Below are 26,947 nucleotides of genomic sequence, written 5' to 3'. Positions count from 1 at the left end.
ATTTTCAGTGGAGAAGCATCAGTGGCATTTCCCAAAAGTGTAGCCTAACACACAAATGTCTCCATCCAAAATATGCACCAGAGAACTTGCCCATTTACTTTTTGGCTGCTCATCTTCGGGTGTTTGTGTGACCTCAGACTGACTCCATAACTTGTATTGCACAGAGTTTGACCACTTCAGGACTTGGTTTTGGGACCTCTTGGAAACTTGCTGTTCAGACTATCTCAGTTTCTTCACTTTTAATGTGAATGTGAGTAAAATAGACTTCAATGATATTTAATCTCTGGTTTTGGAGCATCTTGTACCAATGGACAACAGCCTAGAACCAGCTCCCCTGGTGTGGAAGAGTTCTTGGGTGGATTTAAGTGGTCTCGATGCCAGAAAGACTCCCAAAGACCTTTTTGTCTTTGGGAAGTGTTTCTAGAGTGATTTCCACTTTGGTTTCATCGTTCTAGATTTGAGTTAATCTCAGACTCAGTTTTGGATTTAGAGCAATTGTCTCGGAAAAAACCCACGAACCCTAATGCTCAGGATTCAGTGTCTTTAGGGCTCTGATTGGCTGTTTGGGATCATGTTTTCTCTGCAGGGTGATCCAACACCTTTGATCAGCTGACTGCTTGTGTTAAGCTTTCAAACAAATCCTTTCTCTGGTTTCCCTCACACTTCCTGTTGCACACAGCTGTGGAGTCACACTGGCCCGTCACTTTGATGAGGGGCAGCGGCTCTTGATCCAAGGTTTGCCTGTGAATTGACTCCTTTTTCCAGAAGACCTGCGAGGTAACGGTTTACTGGGAATGTTTAAATGTTTTATTGGAAGACCGTGAACCCAGCCGCAAATAGCGGACTGCTTGTTTGTAAGGAGGGAATGGTTTTTTTTACCTTTTATTACTTCTAAATCAAGTGTCAGGGACCAAGCAGTAAAGCATAAAGGACACAGGTGGTTTTAATTAAAAAAAAAAAAACGGGTTTTATTGACCCAAAAATATGAAAATATATTTAACAAAGCCAAAACTTAAACAGGCAGACCAATAAAAGAGGTCAACTCAATAGACTAAACTCAAGATAATAATTAACAAAACCTCAAACAAACATATGGTAAACTGACCTGCTGAAATGACACACAGGGGGACTTAAATACTGGTTTAGCTAAACCAAATGACACACACGGGGGAAAACAAGATGGCTGCCATATAACCAACTAATACAAAACATTTAAACAAACATGAAACACCCCCCAGGCAATGAAGCATGTGGTGCAATCCAATTAGGCTGTCAGCAGTACTTCAGGTCTCCCAGCCCTTTGCCACACCTTTTGCCAGACAGGAGGAGACACCAACCCCCAGGTAACTCAAACAAAGAAAGATGTATTAATATAACATAAAACAGAACTTTGACCTTGCAAGGTTAATATGTGTGCACGCCATATAAACATTGGAAGGTGTGATGGAAAAATGAATACATTTAACAAAGAAACGATATTGAACAATAAATAGAATATTTTAAAGTAGTGACTGTAAATTAAACTAAAGTGAATCAACGGGTGATGAGGTGTGGAGCTTACCATGTGTGGCATGCCATCACACACCTCCCCTCTTCAGAGCTGGAACAGCGAGAGAGATAGTCAGCAGTAAGGTTCTCCTTGCCTGGTACGTGGTGGACAGTGAATCGGAATGGCTGTAAGGCCAGGTACCAGCGGGTAATTCGCCCATTTGTGTCCTTCATCTGCTCAAGCCACTGTAGTGCTTTGTGATCAGTTTCCAAGGTGAAGTCTCTTCCCAGTAGATAGTAGCGGAAGGAGTCCAGGGCCCACTTGATCGCTAAGGTCTCCTTCTCTACTGTGGAATACCGAACTTCCCGTGGAAACAGTTTCCGGCTGATGTAAGCCACTGGATGGCGGCCTTCCATGGTTTCCTGAAGGAGGACAGCTCCCAGGCCCCGATCTGAAGCATCAGTCTGTAATATGAATGGTTCATCAAAGTTGGGACTGTACAAAACCGGTTGCTTACTTAGTGACTGTTGTATGTCATGAAACGCTGCCACTGCCTCCTCTGTCCACTGGATGTAATTGGGGGAACGTGATCCCGTCAGGTCTGTGAGCAGAGCTGCCCTGTTGGAGAACTGAGGGATGAAACGACGGTAGAAACCTGCCATGCCCAAAAAGGATCTCAGCTGCTTCCTTGTTTGGGGCAGGGGGGATGATTCCATGGCCTCGATTTTGCTGACTTGTGGCCTGATAACCCCCTTGCCGATGACATGGCCCAGGTATTCTGTCTCAGCAGCGGCGAAAACACACTTTGACGGATTCACCGTCAACCCAGCTGAGTGCAGGTGGTCCAGAACAGTTCGCAGGTGTTCCACATGCTCCTCCCAGGTGTTGCTGTGGATAACAATATCATCCAAGTAAGCAGCAGCAAAGTCAGAGCAGTCATGTAATACCTGATCCATCAGCTGTTGGAAAGTTGCTGGAGCTCCATGTAGTCCAAATGGCAAGACTGTAAATTGGAAAAGCCCCCATGGTGTTCTGAATGCTGTGAACTCTCTGGACCGTTGAGTGAGTGGGACCTGCCAGTAACCCTTACACAGATCTATTGTGGTCAGGTACCTTGCTTTTCCCAGACGTTCAAGTAGATCATCAATTCTTGGTGTCGGGTAGGAGTCAAACATGGATATGGAGTTCAGGTACCTGAAATCAATGCAGAACCTCATACTCTCATCCTTTTTGGGTACCAAGACCACAGGGTTGCACCATTCACTCTTAGATCTTTCAATGATCCCTAGAGATAGCATCAAATCAATTTCCTTCTTCAATGAAGGCAGCAGACGTTCTGGGATCCTGTAACTTAATCGTCTCACAGAGGCACCTTCTCGTACCACAATATCATGTTCGACAATGTCAGTTCTCCCTGGATTCTCTTGAAAGACTGCTGATTTACACATTTCTCTCACCTGCTGCTGCTTGTCCTCTGGGAGATGGCTGAGATCATAATCTAGAGAGCCAGCAGGTGGTAGATATTGCTCATCTGCTTCATCTTCTTCAGGCACTCGCCGTATGAGCATTGCATCTGCCTTGTGTTCAATACGCTCCACCCACTCCTTCAGAAGGTTTATATGCAAGACCTTGCTGGAGCGCAACTGCCCTGGGGTGGACACCTCATGTGGTGGGTCCCAGCTTCCTCATGACTTCAAATGGCCCCTGCCACTTTGCCAACAATTTGTTGTTGTCACTGGGGAGGAGCACGAGCACCTTTTGTCCTGGCTCAAACGCACGCTGACGAGCAGATTTATCATACCAAGACTTCTGCTGCTGCTGGGCCTCCACCATATGTGATTGAGCAAGTTCACCCATTTTCTCCAACCGGTCTCTCATCTGAATGACATAAGACAAAATGTTCTTGGATCCCCCCTCCACCTTGTCTCCCTCCCAAATCTCCTTTAACAGAGTTAGAGGGCCACGAACCTCATAACCATACAACAGCTCAAAAGGTGAAAAACCTGTGGAGGCTTGGGGGACTTCTCTATAAGCAAAGAGTAGATATGGCAGCCATTGATCCCAATCGTTACCACTGTCGTTGACAAACTTCCTGAGCATCTGTTTCAATGTCTGGTTAAACCGTTCTGTCAGCCCATCAGTTTGAGGGTGGTATGGTGAAGTTCTCAGACTCCGGATGCCCAACAACTGATAAACTTGCTTTAACAGAGTAGACATGAAGTTAGTGCCTTGATCAGTTAGTATTTCTCGTGGAAACCCAACTCTTGCAAAGAACTGCACTAAACAAAATGCAATGGGCTTGGCCTTTATAGATTTTAAAGGGAACACCTCCGGATATTTTGTGGCATAATCTGTTACAACAAGCATGTAACGATTTCCTGCTTTGCTCCTCTCAACAGGCCCTACAATATCCATTCCAAGACGCTCAAAAGGAGTGCCGATGACAGGGAGAGGTTGGAGTGGAGCTCTATGGGGGATTTTAGCAGATGTTATCTGACACTGTGGGCAACTTTTACAAAACTGAGCCACATCTTTGCTATGACCAGGCCAGTAGAAATTATGTTTGATGCGAGCTGTGGTCTTGTGTTTACCAAGGTGGCCAGCCCACGGAATAGAATGCCCTAAGGTGAGAATGGCGTTTCTAACCTTCTGGGGAACCACCAGCTGCAGCACCGACCCCTGCTGACGATAGAGAATGTCATTTTGCAAGATGTACTCACTGTTAACCTGCTCCACTCCAGGTTCCTTTTCTTTGGCCTTCCGGAAAAGAGATATTAAAGATTGATCAGATTTTTGGAGTTCAGCAATTTCAGTTGGAATATTAAACCCTAGGGGTGACGGTGTTGGCTCAGCGTCTGTTAGTGTATCCACAGGTGAAAATTTGAATTTCTCCTGCCTTCTTTGTCTGCGGGTCTTCCGTGGCTTCACCACAGTTGTCTCAAACTCCTCATTAAAAAAAAGGCAGGGCACTCAGGGTCTCAGAGTGGGTACTGACTTGCTTAGCCTGAGCTCTGGTAACAGCTACATTGCACTCCTCAGTCTGCTCAGACTCCAACAAATCAAAAAGCACAGGAAGGTCACGCCCTAACACGGCAGAGTAAGGCAAACTGTTCACAACACCCACATTCAGCAGATACATCTGGTCCTGAACTTTAATGTAGATGTCAGCTGTCGGATATCTTTTCTCATCTCCATGGACACAACAGATTGAAATTGTATCACTGGTGCGAACAATATTAGGTGGGGCAAAATCTGAGTGAATAAGAGACCGAGAACTGCCAGAGTCAAGAAGGGCATTGAGTAGAACCCCATTCACTTCAATCTGGCTCATTTTGATGGATTTGTCACTCTCCTGCTCAGGATCAGCATTAGAACGAGGAGCAAAACACATTTGCACCATTTTAGCAGAATTTCTTGGGCACATAGGTTTTGTATGGCCCTCTAATCCACAAAGATAACAAATGAGCTTCTTACCAGAGGCCTTTGGTGGTCTAGTGGTAGACTGAGAGCTCTTACTGGTGCTTGTATTTGCTGAATCCAGATGGTTTTGCTGAGGTATCTTCCGGGTGTCCCTCGATGCCTTCCATGCATTATGGCTCCATGCTTGCCCCTTCTTTCTGGCAGCAACAAAAACATGAGCTAACCGAGCCGCTTCCATTGCTGAACCATGGTTGTGTTCTCTGATCCAAACCTGAAGCTCAGGAGATAACATTCTGAGAAACTGCTCCAAGATTATAGTTTCACCAATGTCATTAATAGTTTTACCCTTTGGCTGGATCCATTTCCCATAAAGCTCCTTCAGTCTCGCATATAGCTCACGAGGGCTTTCATCTGGTTGAACGTCCAGGGATCTGAATCTTTGCCTATATGTTTCAGGGTTAATGTCATATTTTGACAGAATAGCTGATTTCACTTTATAATAGTCTAATGAATCATCAATGTCCATGTGAACATAGGCACCTCTAGCTTTACCAGTAAGCAAGGGTATCAAATGAAAAACCCAATCTGACTTCTGCCATCGATAAGCTGTAGCCATACGTTCAAATGTGATCAGGAAATGTTCAATATCATCAGCTTCAGTTAATCTTTCCAATCTGCCCTCTATTTGTAGGGGAAACTGAAATGCTAGTGAAATGGCTGGATTGGAATTAGTCATAACTGGTTCAGCCTGGGCCTGCTGAACAGAGGAAGAAGGATGAATATCAAACTCTAATGATTCAGAGCGAGCTTCTGCAGAATCTGATGGTGATGTTCTGACTTGGATTTCTGACTGCAAAAGTCTAAACTGATGTTGAAAGGCTTTAAATCGCTGTTCTTGTCGTGCATTTAACTCACTCTGTTTTGCATCCCGGATGTCCTGTTGTTCCATGTGAGCATGTAGCATATTGACTAGATCAGACAAAGTAGGCTCCTTTTCAACTCTCTCCACAACTTCAGTGACTCCTGAGGCTCCATTTTCCTCCTCTTCGCAGGTTTGCTGAGCAGATCCCTTTTTCTTTTCATTCTTGCCACCACGATGCATTCTTCCTCCTCATGGGGAAAAACAGAAGAAAGAAAAAAAAAAGAAAAAGAAAAAAGACCTGTGTCCAATACTGGATGATCCCACTGCTGCCACCAATTGTCAGGGACCAAGCAGTAAAGCATAAAGGACACAGGTGGTTTTAATTCAAAAAACGGGTTTTATTGACCCAAAAATATGAAAATATATTTAACAAAGCCAAAACTTAAACAGGCAGACCAATAAAAGAGGTCAACTCAATAGACTAAACTCAAGATAATAATTAACAAAACCTCAAACATATGGTAAACTGACCTGCTGAAATGACACACAGGGGGACTTAAATACTGGTTTAGCTAAACCAAATGACACACACGGGGGAAAACAAGATGGCTGCCATATAACCAACTAATACAAAACATTTAAACAAACATGAAACACCCCCCAGGCAATGAAGCATGTGGTGCAATCCAATTAGGCTGTCAGCAGTACTTCAGGTCTCCCAGCCCTTTGCCACACCTTTTGCCAGACAGGAGGAGACACCAACCCCCAGGTAACTCAAACAAAGAAAGATGTATTAATATAACATAAAACAGAACTTTGACCTTGCAAGGTTAATATGTGTGCACGCCATATAAACATTGGAAGGTGTGATGGAAAAATGAATACATTTAACAAAGAAACGATATTGAACAATAAATAGAATATTTTAAAGTAGTGACTGTAAATTAAACTAAAGTGAATCAACGGGTGATGAGGTGTGGAGCTTACCATGTGTGGCATGCCATCACATCAAGTCTTAAAGTTTAAAACGCCTCCTTTCTCTGCAGGCCTCGAGTATGTGGAGATCGCTGCTGTGCTGGATGGATGCTGTCGCCTAAAACTAGGAGATGCACCAAACGTGAGTATAACGTGAGGGAACCACCACTAGCATGAATTTTGTTAGAAGTGTTCTTTATTTTAGTCAACATCACTCATCTTGCTGCGCAGTTTAACATATCTGCAGCACACACCTGCAACAAGCATGCACACTGATCCATCTGCAGATTTGGTTGATTTTGGTCCTCAGGGTGCAGCCCAGATGGATGCTCATAGCATCCACCCAGCGTCCAGTTGCTGAGTCTGCACAGACGGATCTGATAATGCAGGTCAGGTGGAGCTGCTGTCAGCATGCATCACAGTTTAAAGTGTGAAATGATGCTGAGTGGTGGAGTCCATATGCAGAGCTGGATTTATGCACTCCACCTGCAGACCTGCAGGCGCTCCCACAGAACAAAGTTTAAAGCAGAGTTGCTTCTCAAAGCTAACGGTTCATTTTTAATTCATAAAATCTGAACCTGCTTCTTCCTGTTAATCAAAGGAAACCTCTGGTGCTGATAAACGAAGCTAACATGGAAACGGCTAAAGCTGCTGAAACATTAGTGGAGACGATGAGCAGGAAATTCACTTCCTGAGTCCGTAAAAACTGAGCGCTCACTGTTGAACTCAGATTTGAATTCTTAGCTAAAACCTAACAACTTTTTTCGCCCTCTGTCACAGGGTCACATGATCGATTTGTTCATCCAGATGATGATTTTTTTTTTCCAACACTTATTGTTTAGCGGCTCAGCTCCAAACGAGAGGAGAATAAACTGGGTGATTGTTCTTCAGCTTTTCTCTTCATATCAGCAAAAACAAATCAGACTGTGAAACATCATCAGGACGTCCCAGACAAAATATCTCAGACTAATCTGGATCCAGGGGCTGAATCCATGCAGGATATAATGGGATATTATATTATAAGTGTGTGTGTGTGTGTGTGTGTGTGTGCGTGTGTGTGTGTGTGTGTGTGTTGTTATTCTGTGCAGATTAGCCACATATAAAAGTAATTTTACACACGTGGATCCTAATGGTTTCTTTCAGGACGGGATTATGGGGATTGTCTGAAGCAGAAACTCGTGAATAGAAACAGATTTTGCCTCTGACTCGCTTTCTCTCTCTCTCTCTCTCACACACACACACACACACACACACACACACACACACACACTCAGCTCAGGGCGTGCAGAGTGAAGTTTTGTGTTTAGTCACATTGTTGAGCAGTTGGTCTGCAGACTCACAGAGGGAAACGCTGGCGCTGAGTTTCTGTTTGTCAGACAGGAAATGCAGATCAAACCAAAGAGAATAAAAGAATAAAACGCTGGTTATCCTGAGAAACTGCAGAGTTAAAAACCTGTTTTAATCTCAGCCCCCCCCCCCCCCCCCAATCTGGGTCTGACCACAGATCAGTTGTACAGGTGCTTCTCTGAGTGATTGAGTGATGCAGCAGTAACCTGCAGATTTTTGCAGAGTGATCAGCCTCTGCTCATCTGTCCTTCTAGGAAACTCTGCCTCCTAAACATGCTCTTTTTATACCTGATCATGTTACCAACCCGTCTTTCAGCTACAAAGTGCGTAATGATAAGTGTTACAGCTGCATTCTGCCTGAAAGCCACCAGATGGCAATAACTGTGCAAACAGACATAGAAAACAGCTTTTTGTTGACCCCTGTAGACATCTTCCTGCTGAGTTTGGGGCTCAGACTGTCGTTGTGGGTCACATTGAATAATAATAAGTCTACATTTCAAATGGAGGATTATTTGTGGTATGCTCATTAGCTAATGACTTATGACTGATGGTCCATTAGCCAATGAGCTGCTGGTTTCACAGTGAGATCGGCCCGGCTTTGTTACATCAGGGTATTTGACTGCTGTCTACGCTGCAGTAATGTTCTGTTAATGAAGCGCGCTCTCCTTCTTCTTCAGCCAGGTGTTCTCCTCCCTGCCGTAACGGGGCGTTGTGTCGACAGTTTAACAGGTGCGTGTGCAGACAAGGTTTCCATGGTTACCACTGTCAGCTGCCCCTTTCTGCACCAGGACGCCTGCTGACATCCATCCACCCGACAGAGTTCCCGGTCCACCTCAGACCCCTCCGGATCCCACCACAACCAGCTCTGAGCCCCCAGAGAAGCACCAAACCTGCTGCCAGCTCACCTCCACCCGAACCTCCACCTGAACCTTCAGACCCGAACCCGACTTCTGCTCAGGCTGATGGAGAGGAGGACACAAAGGTCCCTGACTCTGGTCCTGCCAAAGCTGTAGGCTTTGGAGGTCAAACTGAAGAGAATGATGGAGCTGACAGTGGAGGAGGTGTTTCCAAGCGGTTTCTGACTCGTGAGGAGAACCAAGCCTCCCCAAAATATCCCACTGTAATCCGGTTCGATCCAGATCCAGATGAAGGGCTGACAGCCTCCAATCAGAGTTCTGATTCTGGATCTGAAGCAGAGGAGAGGAGACCAGGCACTTTCGAAATGCCTCCACCCGAGTTTGATCCAGGACAGGATGAGGAGGATCAGAATGAGGGGAAGGAGAAAAAGATGGCGGGAGCAAAAAAGCTGAGGTAACAAAAAACTCATCTTCTTTATCTTCTCATCTCCTCTTTTTCCTTTCCTAACCTCCTTGTTTCCACTCCTCTGTCCTGGGTCACAAAAATAAAATCCCTCCTGAGTCTTTTCTGGTCCACTCTTCCTCGACCTTGATGGGAAACTTTAACTCTGTAACTCTCTTTATTTAAGCTCAGAGCGTGTTTAAGGTGGGGGGACAGTCTAACCCCCTCTCCTTTCACAAAGGATCCTCCAGTGTCTCCTTTGCTAAAGGAGATGATGAAGGATGCACTGAGGCACCTTTCCTTAGAATCTGGAGAGTTTAACCAGCTGTTTTGTAGCTCCTCTTTGTCCTTCTCTCTCCTGCTTTTTCTTCTTCCTCATCATCACTGCACAGTCAGTGCCGTTCTCTGTTCAGACACCAGGTGGAGTTCTTTATTTGATTATATACGCTGTACTGTGCACTGTATGTTGTACAAAGATCAGGCACTACTTCCTGAAGCTGCTGGAGGCTCTAAAATTTTTTAAATGTTCCAGAATCAGCTGGGAAAACTTCTCCATCCATCCTGATCTTTGTTCCACAAATCCGTCACCTCAGATCCAGATGAGGAGATGGGAAGAAAGACCTAAGCTTTCACTTCTCTGGAGAGTCTGACCTCTGCTGAAATCCAGATTCACAAACTGAAAGTCAGCACAACCCTTGAGTCATAGGTCAGGTGGTGGAGGTCAAAGGTTAGAGCCATGGTCCCTACAGGCTGTGGGAGAATGTTTTATGTTCTGTCTGCTGCAGATTAAACAGAAGTTTTTCACAGTAAAGACTTTTTTCATCACAACAACAAGAGGGTTGCTAAGGATGCCTCTGAGTTTGTGTAGATTTTGGATAAACACCGAACCCCTCTGATCTGGGACAGAGTGTCAGCAATTCATCTCTTTCCTTCTCTGGTTTGAAATCATGGCTTTCGGTATCTGCTGATAATTTTGGTATGACTAAACAAGGATTTAATAATTCATCAACACTTATTTATCAACAAAAACCTAAAGTTTTTTTTTCTAGCTGCACATCAAACCTGCATTAAGATCAGGTCGGTGTTCGGTGTGGTTTCAGTGTCTTAAGCTGACATCATCCTGAGGACGGCTTGAGAAACTTCCTCTTGATGAGGAAGGTTTTTACCAACACCTTACCGTTAGGTGTCTGTTGGTACCTTTGTACTGATGCAGTGTGAAATGAATGAGTTGTTAAAAAAACATTCAGCATTTCTGATGAAGTAAACTTAGAACAACACGGACTCAGATGTGATAGATCTGGTTGCTGATATCTGATCCAGGATTTTGAGTAAGGATCGGATCAATATTGCCAACATCGTGTCACTTACCAAACGATGTTAACTCATCATTTTGAGCATGCACTCACCTTTACAGGCTACGCTTCACAAACCCGTTGGTCTAACTAACAATCTTGAAAGTACAGCTTTTTGAATTTACAGCAATTCGTTTTACTTTTAATAAATCCAGCACTGATTTACGTGTCTAAACTAAAAGCATGATGAAGTAAAAGGTTAACCCCACAAAATTTAAATTATCAGTCCATACAAGCTTGAAAGAACATCCTATGGACAGGAACTCCAGAAAGTGGGAGTTCTCGAGTATTTATAGAGTCTTTGGTTGGAAGAAGTTTGACACCCCCCCCCCCCCCCCCCCCCCCCAGAGGGTTAAACTGGTTGAAGTTATATTTTTTCTTCTAGTTGAAATAATGTTCAGAAGCTGCATGTTTGGAACAGGCTTTTCAGATCTCTCCAGAGCTCTAAATCTAGAGCCAGTTTTGTCTGTACTGTGCTTTTTGTGGCTCATAAAAAGCGACAAAGTGGCAGCTGTAACATTTAAGTTCAGGAATGAAAAATAAACTTTGCATCAGACTGTAGGGCGTCTCTGTGGTTATCAGCTCCAGCAGATTAATCTGTGCTGTTTGTTCACTCTGCTGCTGCTGCACCACTGTTTTCTATCACTCTATTTATGGCCACTTGAAATCATTCTCTGTTTACTGCCCTAGGAAAGCATAACACTGGAGCTACGCTGGGTCAGATGTATAATCTGTAACTGACATTCTGTTTGATTTCCTGTGAAAACAGCTTTTTTTTTTTAAAAAGAAGACTAAAAATATATCAGACACGCTGCCCTCAGTACCTGGCCAGCTGAACAACAACATAATTTTACAAGTTAACATCATGCCAGCTAAAATTAGGCTCCAGCATCCTAAAAGTACTTTTCGTTTGAAAAACAGCTTAATTATATTCTCACATCAAATGAGAGTTTTTAGCTAAGTGGGAATGTGCCCAAGTTAGAGCCACTTCACAAAGGTTTTCAGTAACAACGGCAAACAGGTGCTAACAGCAGCTAACAGGCAAAAACAGCAGTGCTTACTGACAGAAAATTACAACAGTTCTCATCAACAATTTACCTCAGTGTCACTGTCATCAATCAGCGAGGCTGACTCGTCGACAGTGTAAGGAATAATACGCAGAGACATGTCAAAATGTCATAAAAAATCAAGTAAATGTCTAACCAGTGATCAGTGACCGTGGTCCACTCATTCAAGTGACTGCAATTCCAGGCAGAGTTCAGTGACTGATGTTTGTTACCTATCTTGACACAAAATACTAGTAAGCGTGCAAAATTTTGTTGGGCTTCAGATTTTCTCCAGTATAATTTGAGGGATCGTTGATAACATAATGATATAAATCATGTGGCATGAAGTCCGGGAAAGTGCCAGGGACTTCACACCAACACTTGTTTACTCATAGTTGCCATAGTTTATCTTATCTGCATAATATTTGGTATGTGTTTCACTAACTTGAGGTGTCAAGATTGTTACACACGCAAAATGGCTGACAAGCACTAAGTGGTCACGTGTCTGCAAAACCTCTCTAAAAACATGCTAACAGTGGCTGAAGTTTTAGAAAGATAGTAAATATGAATAAAATTATTTTAAAAGATGCTAACTACAATTAAAGTTATAAAAGATTAACTTAATAACTTACTATTAACTTACTATTAAATGAACTTATCTAATTAGCTATCTGCTAGCTATCAGTTATTACTGTTCAGCTTGTAGTGCCATTACTGTTCAGCTGTTAGTGTTCAGCTGTCAATGTTATTCCTGTTCAGCTGTTAGTGTTATTGCTGTTCAGCTGTTAGTGTTATTACTGTTCAGCTGTTAGTGTTATTGCTGTTCAGCTGTTAGTGTTATTACTGTTCAGCTGTTAGTGTTCAGCTGTCAATGTTATTCCTGTTCAGCAGCTAGTGTTATTGCTGTTCAGCTGTTAGTGTTATTGCTGTTCAGCTGTTAGTGTTATTGCTGTTCAGCTGTAAGTGTTATTCTTTTTCAGCTGTTAGTGTTATTCCTGTTCAGCTGTTAGTGTTATTCTTTTTCAGCTGTTAGTGTTCAGCTGTTAGTGTTATTCCTGTTCAGCTGTTAGTGTTATTCCTGTTCAGCTGTAAGTGTTATTCTTTTTCAGCTGTTAGTGTTATTCCTGTTCAGCTGTTAGTGTTATTCTTTTTCAGCTGTTAGTGTTCAGCTGTCAGTGTTATTCCTGTTCAGCTGTTAGTGTTATTACTGTTCAGCTGTTAGTGTTCAGCTGTCAGTGTTATTACTGTTCAGCTGTTAGTGTTCAGCAGCTAGTGTTATTGCTGTTCAGCTGTTAGTGTTATTCCTGTTCAGCTGTTAGTGTTATTCCTGTTCAGCTGTAAGTGTTATTCTTTTTCAGCTGTTAGTGTTATTCTTTTTCAGCTGTTAGTGTTCAGCTGTCAGTGTTATTCCTGTTCAGCTGTCAGTGTTATTCCTGTTCAGCTGTTAGTGTTATTCCTGTTCAGCTGTTAGTGTTATTCCTGTTCAGCTGTTAGTGTTATTACTGTTCAGCTGTCAGTGTTATTCTTTTTCAGCTGTTAGTGTTATTCCTGTTCAGCTGTAAGTGTTATTCTTTTTCAGCTGTTAGTGTTATTCTTTTTCAGCTGTTAGTGTTCAGCTGTCAGTGTTATTCCTGTTCAGCTGTTAGTGTTATTCCTGTTCAGCTGTTAGTGTTATTACTGTTCAGCTGTCAGTGTTATTCTTTTTCAGCTGTTAGTGTTATTCCTGTTCAGCTGTAAGTGTTATTCTTTTTCAGCTGTTAGTGTTATTCTTTTTCAGCTGTTAGTGTTCAGCTGTCAGTGTTATTCCTGTTCAGCTGTTAGTGTTATTCCTGTTCAGCAGCTAGTGTTATTGCTGTTCAGCTGTTAGTGTTCAGCTGTCAATGTTATTCCTGTTCAGCAGCTAGTGTTATTGCTGTTCAGCTGTTAGTGTTATTCCTGTTCAGCTGTTAGTGTTCAGGTGTAAGTGTTATTCTTTTTCAGCTGTTAGTGTTATTCCTGTTCAGCTGTTAGTGTTATTTAGTCTGATGGTAAAATTGTAATCATATATTCTTACATTGTAAATGATAGTTTTTGTGTATATTTAAAGTAAATTTTTTGTTTATGTATTTTTTGTGTTTATTGACTACATATTATGTGTTCACTGTTATATAATGTATGTAACAGCCTGAGAGAGGTCCAGGCAGTGCTGCTGAGAAAGACTCTGTCACAGGGAGGAAGAGGTGACAAGATGGCCGCCCTGCTGATGAAGCACATTGAGAGGGAGACGAATAAAGTTCACAGTGCAACCTCCCCTTTTAATGCTTCCTCATCCTCCTCGCTGAAAACAAGTGTGAAGACGTTCCACACCCAGAAGGGGCAGTACAGCGTCCATTTCAACACCCTGACAGGTCAGTGATGTCAGTTATTTGAATGTTTTTTTTACACTTACATGTTTCATATTGTCAGACAGTTTTAATATTAGATAAAGCTAACCCAGGTAAATACAAAATGCAGTTTTTTAATGATGATTTTGTTTATGAAGGGAAAAAAATCTCCTTAAAGCCCTGTGTGAAAAAGTAACTGCAGCCATTGTTAAGTTGGAAATTTATTAACTTTACTCTTTGGAAAGGATAGTTTTTTTCCCCCTTTAATACATGAAGTTATTGTTAGAAAACTGTGGAAGCAAACCAATATTTCCATCTTGACCAAAATCCGCCTTTTCCGGACGCTGATCCTGCTGATTTTACTCTATGGATCTGAAACGTGGACTGTGCTCAAAGAAGACCTCAACAAACTTGAAGTTTTCCAGATACGCTGCCTTCGACAGATATTACGAGTATCACTTCGAGGCCGCCTTCGAAACAAGGACATCCGACGGAGATGCGACAACCAACCGCCAATTGAGGGGCAAATTCAAAAACGCTGATTGCGATGGTTTGGCCATGTGTGTTGAATGGATGGGAGGACACTACCACATCAACTCCTCTGACGTAAACAACCCACCCAGTAGAGAATCCACCGAACGGCACCGAAGAAAACATGGCTAAAACAGGTCAAAGATGACATCAGGGGCAGAATAAATCTTGATGAGGCCAGGACAATCGCCAACGATCGCCATGCATGGCAACGAGTTGTGAAGGAAATTCTACAACCATTGGCACCCACAGCAGTGTATGGGCTTAGGAGTCGATCCAGACCCAACGCCAGCTAGGGATCAAAGAGAAAGAGAACAGAGGCAAACAGGAGTTAACTGCAGCTAATGGCAGCTAACAGCAGCAAAAATAAACACTGAGGGCCATTATTGCAAAAATAAATTGATTGAATTATTTATTAATGTATTTAATGTTTCAACAGAAAAGTTCAGGGTATACTCAACAACTAGCTTTAGTGACACTGTCATCAGACAGACGTGAGCGTCACCCGCTCAAATCGACTCATATCCAGAGTACGTAGACGTGGACACATACTAACAGCTGAGGTAAGCAGCGGACTGACAGCCTACACTCAGCACAGATGAATGAGAGCTTTTTGTCCTACAGCAGCCATTGTAGCTAGGATTATGCTACAGTGGGAGTGCAAGAAAACATAACTGCAATCTGCTGACATCTAGTGGTGAGATTTTACACACTGTAACTTTAAGTGAGAAATAAGCAAAAAAACGAAGAAATCAAGAACGGGCCAAAGTTTGATAAAATAGCACAAAAGACAAAATTGTGTCCAATACTGGACCTGATGCTGATGAGACAATAACCAAAGGTGGAGGTTGACTCTGTTTGTATTTTACTTAAATTTATTTCAATCTTTATGATGCACCCTTTGCACTCTAAGGTTGCCATATTGGCTTTTTCATATAATTTCATATAAAAAGGGTGCCAGATTAGCTCAGTGGGTGCTCAGCAACTATGTGCTGCATGTAGTGGCCTGGGTTTCAGTCCAACCCTTTGCTGCATGTCTTCCTCTCTCTCTTTCCCTGTTTTCCTGCCTCTCTCTATCCAATAAAGGCTAAAATGCCAAAAAAATAAAAAAAAGTTAAAATTCTGGTGTGGTGTTACAGATTTCACAGCGCTCTTAACGTGCCCGATCATGTTTGGGCACAGTAAGAGTAACCGTGTATTCACCTCACATACCACTACGTGTGGATCATTATTTTCTCTAATAACCTGAGCGGAGTCGATATGTTGGTGCTGATGGATAAAAGGCGCGCGTCTATCAGCCATGCGCTGCAGGAATGCGCTGTTTGTTTCCACCCACCATGTGTTAATGGAGCTGGAAGCCATGTTTTCATTGTGCACTTCAGATAAGGACAGCGTTAATGCGGTGTCAGAGTCCGGGCCGGATCGCCGTGATTAGACCTGTAAACAGTTCCTGTCTTTGTTCTGCTTTGGGGAGAACCCGGTTCATGCAGGAACGGCTGAAAGCTGCAGATGGAGGCTTTCTCATAGCTCTGGTGGAAGCTGGTTCTGAGATGTTTCCAGTTTGGCTTGATCTGAGTCCTTTTATTAAGGATGACTGGAACACATGCATCCATAATTTTTGTGTGTTTGTCCATCGTTGTCAGATTATCAGTTAAAAAAAACGGTTGACAACATAAAAACAAACCCAGGTCCAAAAAAACTGAGTTTATGAGTTTTGTTATGTACCATTAACAAAAATATTAGCTGGCACCTGTTGGTGAGCTGCAAAATCCTCCTTTGCACACCTTTGTTGTTCACTTTTTAAAAGGAATAAAACCTGCAGCTCCCGCTGGCATCAAACGCCGGCCGTCAGCTCCCGTTTCCTTAAACTGTGACAGAGCAGATCATTATGAGCATTTGTGAAAGCTGACTCCTGCGGTGAGAGCGGAGCCTTAAGAAACTGGTGGTGCTGTAATAACAATAATAATATTGCTTGTTTTGTTTCTGCCTTACAGCAGCTCTCTGTCTGTCAGTCAGGACATGAGCTCATAGGAAAACACCCACAGGAACAACCAGCCTCTATTCCAGCCAGAGCCACAGCCTCACCTCTGCTGGGGCCCCCGTTACTGGTTCAGTGACACGGGGCCGGTTTGGAGTGCGCAGTGTCACCCTGTGAAGTCCAACAGTGGTTCAGTTTTATTTATACAGCACAGAACCTCAATAATATTCACCTCAAAGTGCTTTATACTGTGAGGCAAAGGCCCAACAATCAGACGGCCCCCTATGAGCAGCCGTGTATCGCTGATCTGACGAAAAGGCTCTGCCTCCCATTCTACAGGGTGCGCCATTTATATGGATACACCGTCATAACATGGGAATGGTTGGTGATTTTAAAGTCCTGTTTGTGGCACATTAGTATATGTGAGGGGGCAAACTCCTCAAGATGGGGGGTGACCATGGTGGCCATGTAGAAGTCGGCCATCTTGGATACAACTTTTGTTTTTTCAATAGGAAGAGGGCCATGTGACACATCAAACTTATTGGTAATGTCACAAGAACAACAATGGTGTGCTTGGTTTCAACGTAACTTTATTCTTTCATGAGTTATTTACAAGTTTCTGACCACTTATAAAATGTGTTCAATGTGCTGCCCATTGTGTTGGATTTTCAATGCAACCCTCTTCTCCCACTCTTCACACACTGATAGCAACACCGCAGGAGAAATGCCAGCACAGGCATCCAGTATCCGTAGTTTCAGGTGCTGCACATCTCGTATCTTCACACCATAGACAATTGCCTTCAGATGACCCCAAAGATAAAAGTCTAAGGGGGTCAGATCGGGAGACCTTGGGGGCCATTCAACTTCAACAATGACCAATCCACTTTCCAGGAAACTGTTCATCTAGGAATGCTCGGGCCTGGCACCCATAATGTGGTGGTGAACCATCTTGCTGGAAAAACTCAGGGAACGTGCCAGCTTCAGTGCATAAAGAGGGAAACACATCATCATGTAGCAATTTCAAATATCCAGTGGCCTTGAGGTTTCCATTGATGAAGAATGGACCCACTATCATTGTACCCCATATACCACACCAAACCATCACTTTTGTTGTTCCAACAGTCTTTGAGGAATCCATCCAATGTGGGTTCGTGTCAGACCAATAGCAGTGGTTTTGTTTGTTATCTTCACCATTCACATAAGTTTGCCTCATCACTGAACAAAATCTTCTGCGTGAACTGAGGGTCCTGTTCCAATTTTTGTTTTGTTCATTCTGCAAATTCTGCGCGCCGATCTGGGTCATCCTCGTTGAGATGCTGCAGTAGCTGGAGTTTGTAAGGGTGCCATTTGTGAGTAGCTGATATCCACCGAAGGGATGTTCGACTAATGCCACTCTCCAGTGACATGCGGCGAGTGCTACGCTGTGGACTCTTGCTGAATGAAGCTAGGACAGCCACTGATGTTTCTTCATTAGTGACAGTTTTCTTGCGTCCACATTTTGGCAAATCCAACACTGAACCAGTTTCACGAAACTTAGCAAGCAGTTTGCTGACTGTAGCATGGGAGACGGGTGGTCTCGTAGGGTGTCTTGTATTGAAATCTGCTGCAATGACCCGGTTACTGCGTTCACCAGATATCAACACAATTTCGATCCGCTCCTCACGTGTTAACCTCTTCGACATGTCAATGGCTGTGAACAAAGAGAAACTTGTAAATAACTCATGAAAGAATAAAGTTACGTTGAAACCAAGCACACCATTGTTTGTCTTGTGACATTACCAATAAGTTTGATGTGTCACATGACCCTCTTCCTATTGAGAAAAAAAAAAAAAAGTTGTATCCAAGATGGCCGACTTCTAAATGGTCACCATGGTCACCACCATAGCTGGACTGGCCATCGGGCATACCGTCACATTTTCAATCTTTATCCTGGTGGGCCGGTCAGAGGCGGAGCCAGACATTTGAAACACCCGGGGCTTAGCCCTAAAGGGTAGTATGCATGTGGGATTTTTTTATTTTTTTTTTGGGGGGGGGGTAGAAATGACTGAAAGATTAAGAGACTCTGTTTTGAGTTTTGTTCAAAAAAGAATGACTTCATGTAGGGAAAAATATATATCACACATGCAGGACACTTTAAACTAGTTTTTTAATTAAGCAGCGAGGCAGAACAAAGTCGGGGCTGCATCAAGACACGAGGACTAAACCCCAATTCAACCAGACCCAGAACTGATCCGGAATTAAAACAGGACTACAACAGTTCAAAATCAGGACTACTGAGGACTTAACCAAGACAGAACCAGAATCAGAACTAGATGAAAGTAGTACTAAAAACCATCATAGACCTGCACTACACTTTTTTTAATTCTATCAAAGTCCAATATTTAGATTGAGAAAAGTTTATATAATTATTTAGCCTTGTTGTGCAAACAAGCTGCAGAACTTAATAAATATAGAATTTGAAAAATAGCAAACCTAAAAAGAAACACTAGGTACGAGATACATGAGGACCTATGATACGGTGATACTTTTGGTAAACAACCATTTGACTAACATGTGTGTCTCACCTGCTCTTGTTCATCTCTGTTCCTCTCTCTCCCTCTTTGTGCTGACAATCATCAAATATACAGTTGAAACCAGATATTTACAAACTCTTCAGATCAAAACACAAACACTTTTTTAATTGTAACATCAAATCAGACTAAATGTTTATTTTTTAGATTGATAAATATAAAAACATATTTGTTAACTTTAAGAGTAAAGAGAGAAACTATCTGTATTTCTTAATTGTAAATGGCACCAAATTGTATTCAAACTGAGCCACACTTATGGAGCTCCACAGTTCTGTTCCTGGTGTTTTGGTTGACATCTCCTGATGTTCCCATGTCACAGAAACAGGCTCTGTGTTTTGCTTTATATGCATCCACAGCTGTGCCACCAATTTACTCACATGGACTCTACGAACCAATCAGAAGCTTCTTCAGCTCAGAATGGAATCGTCTGGAGTTTTCTTATTAATTTACAATAAACTTAGTGTACATGTACTCCTAAATTTGATGAAAGTGATAAAAACAGAAGCTCTGTCTCTCTTTATTCTGAAATTTAACTAATTCAAAAGATGTTTCAATATTTATCTAAAACAAAAGTTTACTCTAAATTGATGTTGTACAGTAAAAATGTTTTCTCCCTAAAGTGTAAATATCTGGTTATAAATGTGAATATCCTGCTGTGTACTGAAATCCCTCTTGTTTTGCATAGAAATATACTGAACAACATACAAAGCATAATATATAAAATAACATTTACCTGAGTTTTTTCTTTGAAAGAAGCCTCTAATGTCCATTCTTATATTTCAGTGCATTACTGAAACCGATTTAGTCGGGGAGGGTAAGAACTGAAAATATGAAATAAACACACGTAAGCTAAGACTCTCTAAAGAAACAGCATTAATAAAAATAGCATTTGTTCGGCTTTTCATTTCGCCATTTGTTGATTCACTTGAAGAGCGAGTAACGTAATATGGGTCTAGTGATCAGTTTCATATCAATCTTTCGTGATTCACGTCATATTTACATTATTTGTACAGTACGAATGCTTTGCTTTGGTACCTGCTCAAACTTAAGCTCTCCTTAGTATGGCTGGCTCCGTTTCTCCAACAGCGCACTCACAGGCAGCAGCTGCCCCGCCCCCTCGCTCAGTCGCTTAGTGACTGAGCTCGGATCATACCAATATCAGGGGGGATTCACGCACAGTCGTAAATTCCCACAGTGTGCACTATGTGCTTCGAATATTGTGTGTACTTTTTGTTTTATACAGTTGTCAGCCAGACATCTAACTATGAAAAAATGACACTCCAAAAGACCCCCCACGCTCCGCCCCTAGGGCCGGTCTCTAGTCAAAATGCCCGGGCCGATTTTTTGTCCCAGTCCAGCCTTGTCTACCACCCATCTTGAGGAGTTTGCCCCTCACATATACTAATGTGCCACAAACAGGACTTTAATATCACCAACCATTCCCATGTTGTTACGGTGTATCCATATAAATGGCCCACCCTGTACTTTTAAATACTCTACGAACAACAAGTAAGTCTGCAGTGTGAGAGCGAAGTGCTCTGATGGAGTGATATGGTACTACAAGGTCATTAAGATAAGGTGAGCAATGTTCCAGTGTATCATGTAAATAAGTCACTGATTAAAAAAGAGAGCAATGAAGCTTCCTGTGAGCTCTGTGCACGTCACAGTGTTAGAAAATCAAACAATATATAATTATTACATGTAATTAAATACTAGGATTTTATTTATAACCGTCTGCTCATAGTTTCAGAGCAGATGGAGTTTGTCTCAGCTCTCATTGGCTGAGAGGCCTTTGGGTTTTACCCTGCAGAGCGAAGCTGCTCTAAAGCTGATCAGAGATCAGCAGGCATGAAATCGTGATCCACTGACCAATCAGATCTCCAGAAAATATCCCTCAGACCTTAGTGCTCAGAGAGAAAGAGAGAGGGAGGGTAGAAACATAGATCCTTAGGATCAACTTGATCCCTTATTCGTCCAAAGCAGTTTCTTTGTTGTGTGGAACAGCTCACCCTCATATGAAGTTTGCATGTTTGATTTGTTCTTTGGTTTCTCTCAGACAGTTTAACACAGCTGAAATAAAACGGACTGTTTCCACTGGTTTCCCAGTATAACCAACCAGTCGCACTGCTTAGTGTGCACTTCAATACTTACATTTATACAGCGCCAAATCACAACAACAGTTGTCTCAAGGCGTTTTTTATTGTAAGGCAAAGACCCTACGATAGTACAAAGACAACCGCCTTGATCGAGCGCTTTGGCGACAGTGGGAAGGAAAAACTCCTTTTAAACAGGAAGAAACCTCCAGCAATAGAAAAGAGGAAAGCAAAATAATTTGCTGACTCCAGCAAAAGTCAGCAAATAGTCATAAAGTAGGGGAGGATTGTGACACCAGGGCTGCAGTTTCAATGGAAGCTTCGATCCTCGTTTGACACATCTGGTTTCAAAACACCAAAATGGCGACGGCAAAAACGCTCGTCACGTGACATCCATCTTTTACACTGTGTATGGATGTGTTGGGCTTCCTTTGGAGGCTGATGGAGACAAAACACAGAGCAAAAACACACTGAATGCTGGGTCACGTTGGCATGGTATCAGCGTCAAAGGTCAGTGTTGGTCAGTGTTGCGTTCACAGGTGGAGGAAATGATCGGATTCTGTCGGTTTAAAGTTGCAAACTCTGCACCGTGGAGCCACTTTAAAACTTTTGGTGAATTTGACCCCCAGAAACCCAAAACCGGGGTTGCATCACCACCGTGACGTCCTCCAGTGTTCTGCAGTGGGTTATGAAACTGTGTGCAGAGATAGTGGGCCTCTGTTTGTACCGAAGAAAAGGCCAATAAAGTAAGAAGAGGAGGAGTGAAGAGGGGAGAGAGATTGATACAGTAATGCTTGCTCTCTCAGTGTGGACTGATGGACCAGATCCCCGCTAAACATTTTGTTTGGATCGGAGCCCAGTCCTGCACACTGCTTTCAATTATCTCTCTCCCCTCTCTCTCTCCTGCTCGCTCGCTCGCTCTCTCACTCAGGAGTGTTTAGGGAAAAACCGAACTGGGAGAGGGGAGGGGGGAAACGTGTTTTCTTCTTCCTTCCTTCCCTCCTTTTTTCCTGCGACACTCGTTCGCACTCCACCACAGAGCAAGAAAGAGAGAAAGCGGGGCAGAGCCAGAGCGCCGAGGTTTGGGAGTTTTTTGGCGATGCATCACACTCGCAAACTTTGACTCCAAACACTCGACATGCGGCGACTCTGCTGTTTCCTGTCACTGTCCTGCTCCTTCATCTTCTTCTTCACCTCCCTTCTGCCAGCCGATGGACAGACAGCAGGAGGAGGAGTGAGAGGAGGGGGAGGAGTAGAGACGATCCAGGTGATGTTCACGCCGACCATCTGCAAGGTGCGCTGTAGCCAAGACCGATGTGTCAACTACTGCGAGAGAGGCAACGTGACGACACTGTACAGCGGCGGCGAAGGAGGAGGAAGGAGAGACGGTTCTCACGGACCAGGCTTCAGAGTCTGTGAGTTGAAGCTTTAACTTTAAAGACCTGCATGTGAATAAATAACTCTGTCACAGAGAGGGACAGTGTCAGGTTCACTGCCATGTTTGCGTGCAGTAAATAATGCACACGTGCAGGTTTGTGCAGCTTGTCTTAAATCTGCTTCAAATTTAAATTCCTGCTGGAAGTTGGTGTAAAGCTTCCAGTATGAAGTGATGTGAAGCGATCAGCAGGATGTGAGCAAACTTTTATGTCCACGACATCCGTGTATTGTGTTGAAGAGATATCAGCTGAAGTCGAGTTAGGGCCAGCTGGTCTTGATGTAATCCCAGTTCAGACCACGAGATGGTGCTGTGCGACCACGCAACCTTTATATATGAAAATAATTGAGACGCAGAATTTCCCGTTCATGTCCCTGAAAACGTCGTGAAAACGCATTTGAGTCATTAATATGTTCTTATTTAAAATGGGCAGCGTCCAAATGTCCTGCAGAATCCTCTGTAGCTAAAAAACAAGCACTCACCGAACAAACACGAACCAGCAGTTTTACTGCGGGTTGTTTTTGACCTGCTTCACGTGACATGTGAATCACCAAAGGCTACATTAGCTTTGAACCATAAACCTCACAACAGCCATGTTATTGGTCACATATTAGTATTAACAAAGGCCCTGACAGCACAAACACGTCCAAAGGTCCAGTTCAGGGACTCCAGTTAGCTGAGGTGCAGCCGAGCAGACCGCTAACAGCCTCAGCCACATGTCAGTCAAAGAGCCCCCAATAATACAAATTTTAAGCCTTAATACAGTTTAAACAGGTGAGCTATAAAAACATTTTTTTGTGTACAGTTGTGATGAAGGCAAAATTATCTACACACCTAACAGATTGTGCATCAGGCTGTAAACATGTTTAGTTTTGCTGTAAAGTTTTGAATGGGAGTCTACGGGAACTGACTCACTGCTGACACCAGCCTCTTGTGGATGTTAAAGGAACTGCAGCTTTTATTAATGGGTCTGCTTAATTCTTCTGTCCCAGCCGAGTCCTCCACTGCTGGCAGTATCATCCGTTTTTGTGTTTTGTTGCCCATAAATAGCGAGGAGTGTTTTATTATCTTAATGCTGCTGGGGTTTCTTCTTCTTCTTCTTCTTTGTTTGAGGAATCTGGACATTCTTTATAAATTACTGTAAGTGTTGTCAGATGATCTCTGCCTAGATTTACTTTGCTAAAGTCGGATATTGGACTCTTGGACTTGAATCTGAGGTAACATGAGAGGCTCAAACCTGAGATTTACACCAAAATTTATAGCGAATGAGCTCAAGAAAATTCCAGCCCGTCAGAGATAATAACTCCTGCGCTGAACATTTGATCTTCACGCTCTCAATGAGGCTTCACGTGTGAAGCTGCTCCAGCTGAGTCATGTGACCTGCAGCTCTTTGATGGTTGGCAGAGTTGGGAGGCTGAAGCCCAGCCAGTGAATAGTTGTATAGTCTGATCTGATCCCTGGTCAGTGAGTGTTAATCGTTCCTGCTGGCAGCGAATCGGAGCTGTCAAACAGCTCAGGTGCTTATCTTAATTCATCCCAAATTTCACAGCAGAACGATTTGAAAAGGGTCAAAACTAATCAAAAATTAAACATTTCAATATTCTTTTCCATAGTCAGACCGTTAAAACCTCTCAGGAGTGGAAGCTACATGTTACCAGATAATCTGCGAATTTAAATTGAGCACTTTTTAAAACCTTCCCCAGCAGGGGGCAGCATTTTACCAACAAGCTTAAGGCCTCATCTGAGCCGGTATTACACCAAGAGAAAATGCAGTATTTACAGTATTAATTTAACTGTTTGGCAGTTAGTTTTGAAGCTTTGATTGAGCTAATCCCATAAATTGATTGTTTTCAGTCTTAACAAATGGCTCATTGGCTCCCTCTTCAGGCTGCTGATGCAAAAGCATTATCAGCTTTCATTTTATCAGTGTAAACATTATTAGAAGTTCAGCACCATCATTTATTGACTTCACTGTCTCCAGCAGTGCAAAGTTACCCCGATGTTTCCTGTTTTGTGTTTTTCGGTGAAACTGAGCATGGTGCTGGTGATGGCTGCTCTCCATTTGAATACCAAACGGTAATTAAGTTCATACTTGGATGTTTTCTAGTTTGAGATTAGCCTGTTTATGCAATGAGCTCTTTGGGCAGATGCTCTGCTATTAAGGCAAAGGTCGTGAACGCTGGACTGGTGTCTGTGTAAGAGAAGCGCAATCTGCTGATTATCAGATCCCAAGAGTCAGGTGCCCTTTGTATGAGATACTCAAGATTCCTGCAGAGCGCGACTGACTCAAAATTAGAAAATGACAATGCTTTGATTGTAGTCATCCATATTTTCTGAACTACTAGAAAAAGAGACCAGGAGTCTGCAGTAAATTGTATCAGTTCGCTCACGTAATAAGCTGTTGCTACATGGCTAACATCACCAGTTTTCATCTCACCAGTCTAGAAAAGGTGTTTAAAGTTCAGCATTATTGTTTATTCCTGTATTCTCTCCACGCTGTCTTGAGGGGTGGAAAGTGTTTGCTCTTGATTTTATTTATTTATTTATTTTTTTAACCAAGCATGGTTTCTTTCCAGGTGTTTCCCTGGCAACTTTCAGCACCATACCTAAATTTCTTAGAAAGAGCTGCTGCCTCAAACACTAAACTCAGGAAGTGGCAGTCTGTTTGCACTAAAGGTTAACAGTGATAGCTGTCTGTGACTATTTGTAGGTCAGTAAACCATAAATCCTCCTCTGCAGAGCAGGAGGTGGTGGGGGGTGTACACCTGCAGATGTGTAGTTGTTCCTACCTCTGTTTTATGCTTTAAAGGCCTTTAAAGGCCTTGGTTTAGAAAAGGGTTTTCCACAAGGGTCTTTTTATTTTACCCTCATTGATGGTTTGAAGAGTTTGCGCCATCGTATTTTCATGTTGATGAATACCGATGGCTGTTTGCTGGTTTTCTGGATATTTGTGCAACAAGTGCTACATCTGGAGAGAAGGAAAGGAATCAGAGGGGCAGAGGGAGAAGAGTGACCACTGACATATGGCTTTCATTGATCATAAAAATAGCCCCATCGCACGTCCCTGTGTTTCAGAGGACATCATAGTAACTTAGTTTGTTGGAGAGCCAACCTGATGGTGACTTTCAGCCAAGTTTTAATCAAGCAATATAACTCTTATGTCACGGGGGGGGGGGGGGGGGGGGGCTTTGCTTTTTGTCGTCATAAGGATGTCAAGTCCTCAGTACTACAGCTCTTTGTCCTCACAACATCAGTAACACACACACACACAGCCCCGTTCAGCTATCTTAGTGAGGGCCTTCATTGACATAATGGTTTCCCAGCCCTTTACCCTAACCCTAAACCTAACCATGACCTAATTGTAACCCTGACACTAAAACCACATTTTCAAACTTGTGAGGACCGGTGAGTGTGTCCTCACAAGTCACTGTTGGTTCTCACAAGTATAGTAGAATGCAGATTTCGGTGCTCACAAAGATAGCTAGACAGGAACATGCACACACACACACACACACACACACACACACACACACACACACACACACACACACACACACACACACACACACATGTGCCCAGGATATTTTGCTGGTGGTGTGTGAATGTTTAAACAGGCAGTGAGGTAAGACTGGACAGCAACACACACAAACACACACAAACACAAGGGAGGAGGTGGTGACATCATAGGGTCAGAGGTTAATCCCCCTGTCCAAACAGCTGTTCCCCCCATCAGCCTCTCTCGCTTTACATACAGACTAACAATCAAAACAGAGAAGCACACGAATGTAAAGGAAATCATGGGAGATGTTATCTGTCAAAACATACAAACCAAAGCAATAGAAATTCTACTAAATAAACTAAATATTAACATTTCAGAGCAACTTCTCAGAGCTGCTAGCATGGATGTCATTCCATTTGGACAGGATTAACATTACAGAGCGAGGTGGGGGATAATGTATTCCTTGTGGGGTTCGGGTAATTTAAGTCTATTACAGGAACTGGACTGTAACTGGGTAACCAAAACAGAAAGCAACAAAAGCCTCCATAAAGAGGAGAAAATCTTCCTGAGACTCTTAACATTTTGAAGTTTTTCCTCCATATCCCAATAACCCGATAACGGCTGTCTGCACATCCACGGGTGGGGGCTGGCAGATTCCTCAGCTACTTTTAATCACACTTCTTCAAGT

General features: G+C 42.9%; 1 protein-coding gene across 6 annotated transcripts in view; it reads left to right on the top strand.

Moving 5' to 3' along the window:
* Positions 1-26,947, top strand: part of ltbp4 (latent transforming growth factor beta binding protein 4) — a 63,696-nt gene that overhangs the window by 5,357 nt on the left and 31,392 nt on the right. For 5 of the 6 annotated variants that reach the window (XM_082502309.1, XM_082502311.1, XM_082502308.1 and 2 more), the window contains exons 2-5: positions 6,818-6,888; positions 8,771-9,404; positions 13,954-14,177; positions 22,534-22,740. In XM_082502309.1, the coding sequence (XP_082358435.1) occupies positions 6,818-6,888; positions 8,771-9,404; positions 13,954-14,177; positions 22,534-22,740 (1,136 nt within the window). Of the gene's footprint in view, positions 1-6,288; positions 6,541-6,817; positions 6,889-8,770; positions 9,405-13,953; positions 14,178-22,533; positions 22,741-26,947 lie in introns of those variants that run through there. The other variant, XM_082502310.1, reaches the window with a different exon arrangement.

This window comes from Aulonocara stuartgranti, assembly GCF_965226115.1.
Source record: "Aulonocara stuartgranti genome assembly, chromosome: 14".
NCBI classification, from domain to species: Eukaryota; Metazoa; Chordata; class Actinopteri; order Cichliformes; family Cichlidae; genus Aulonocara; species Aulonocara stuartgranti.
This window is presented reverse-complemented; position numbering and strand designations above follow the sequence as displayed.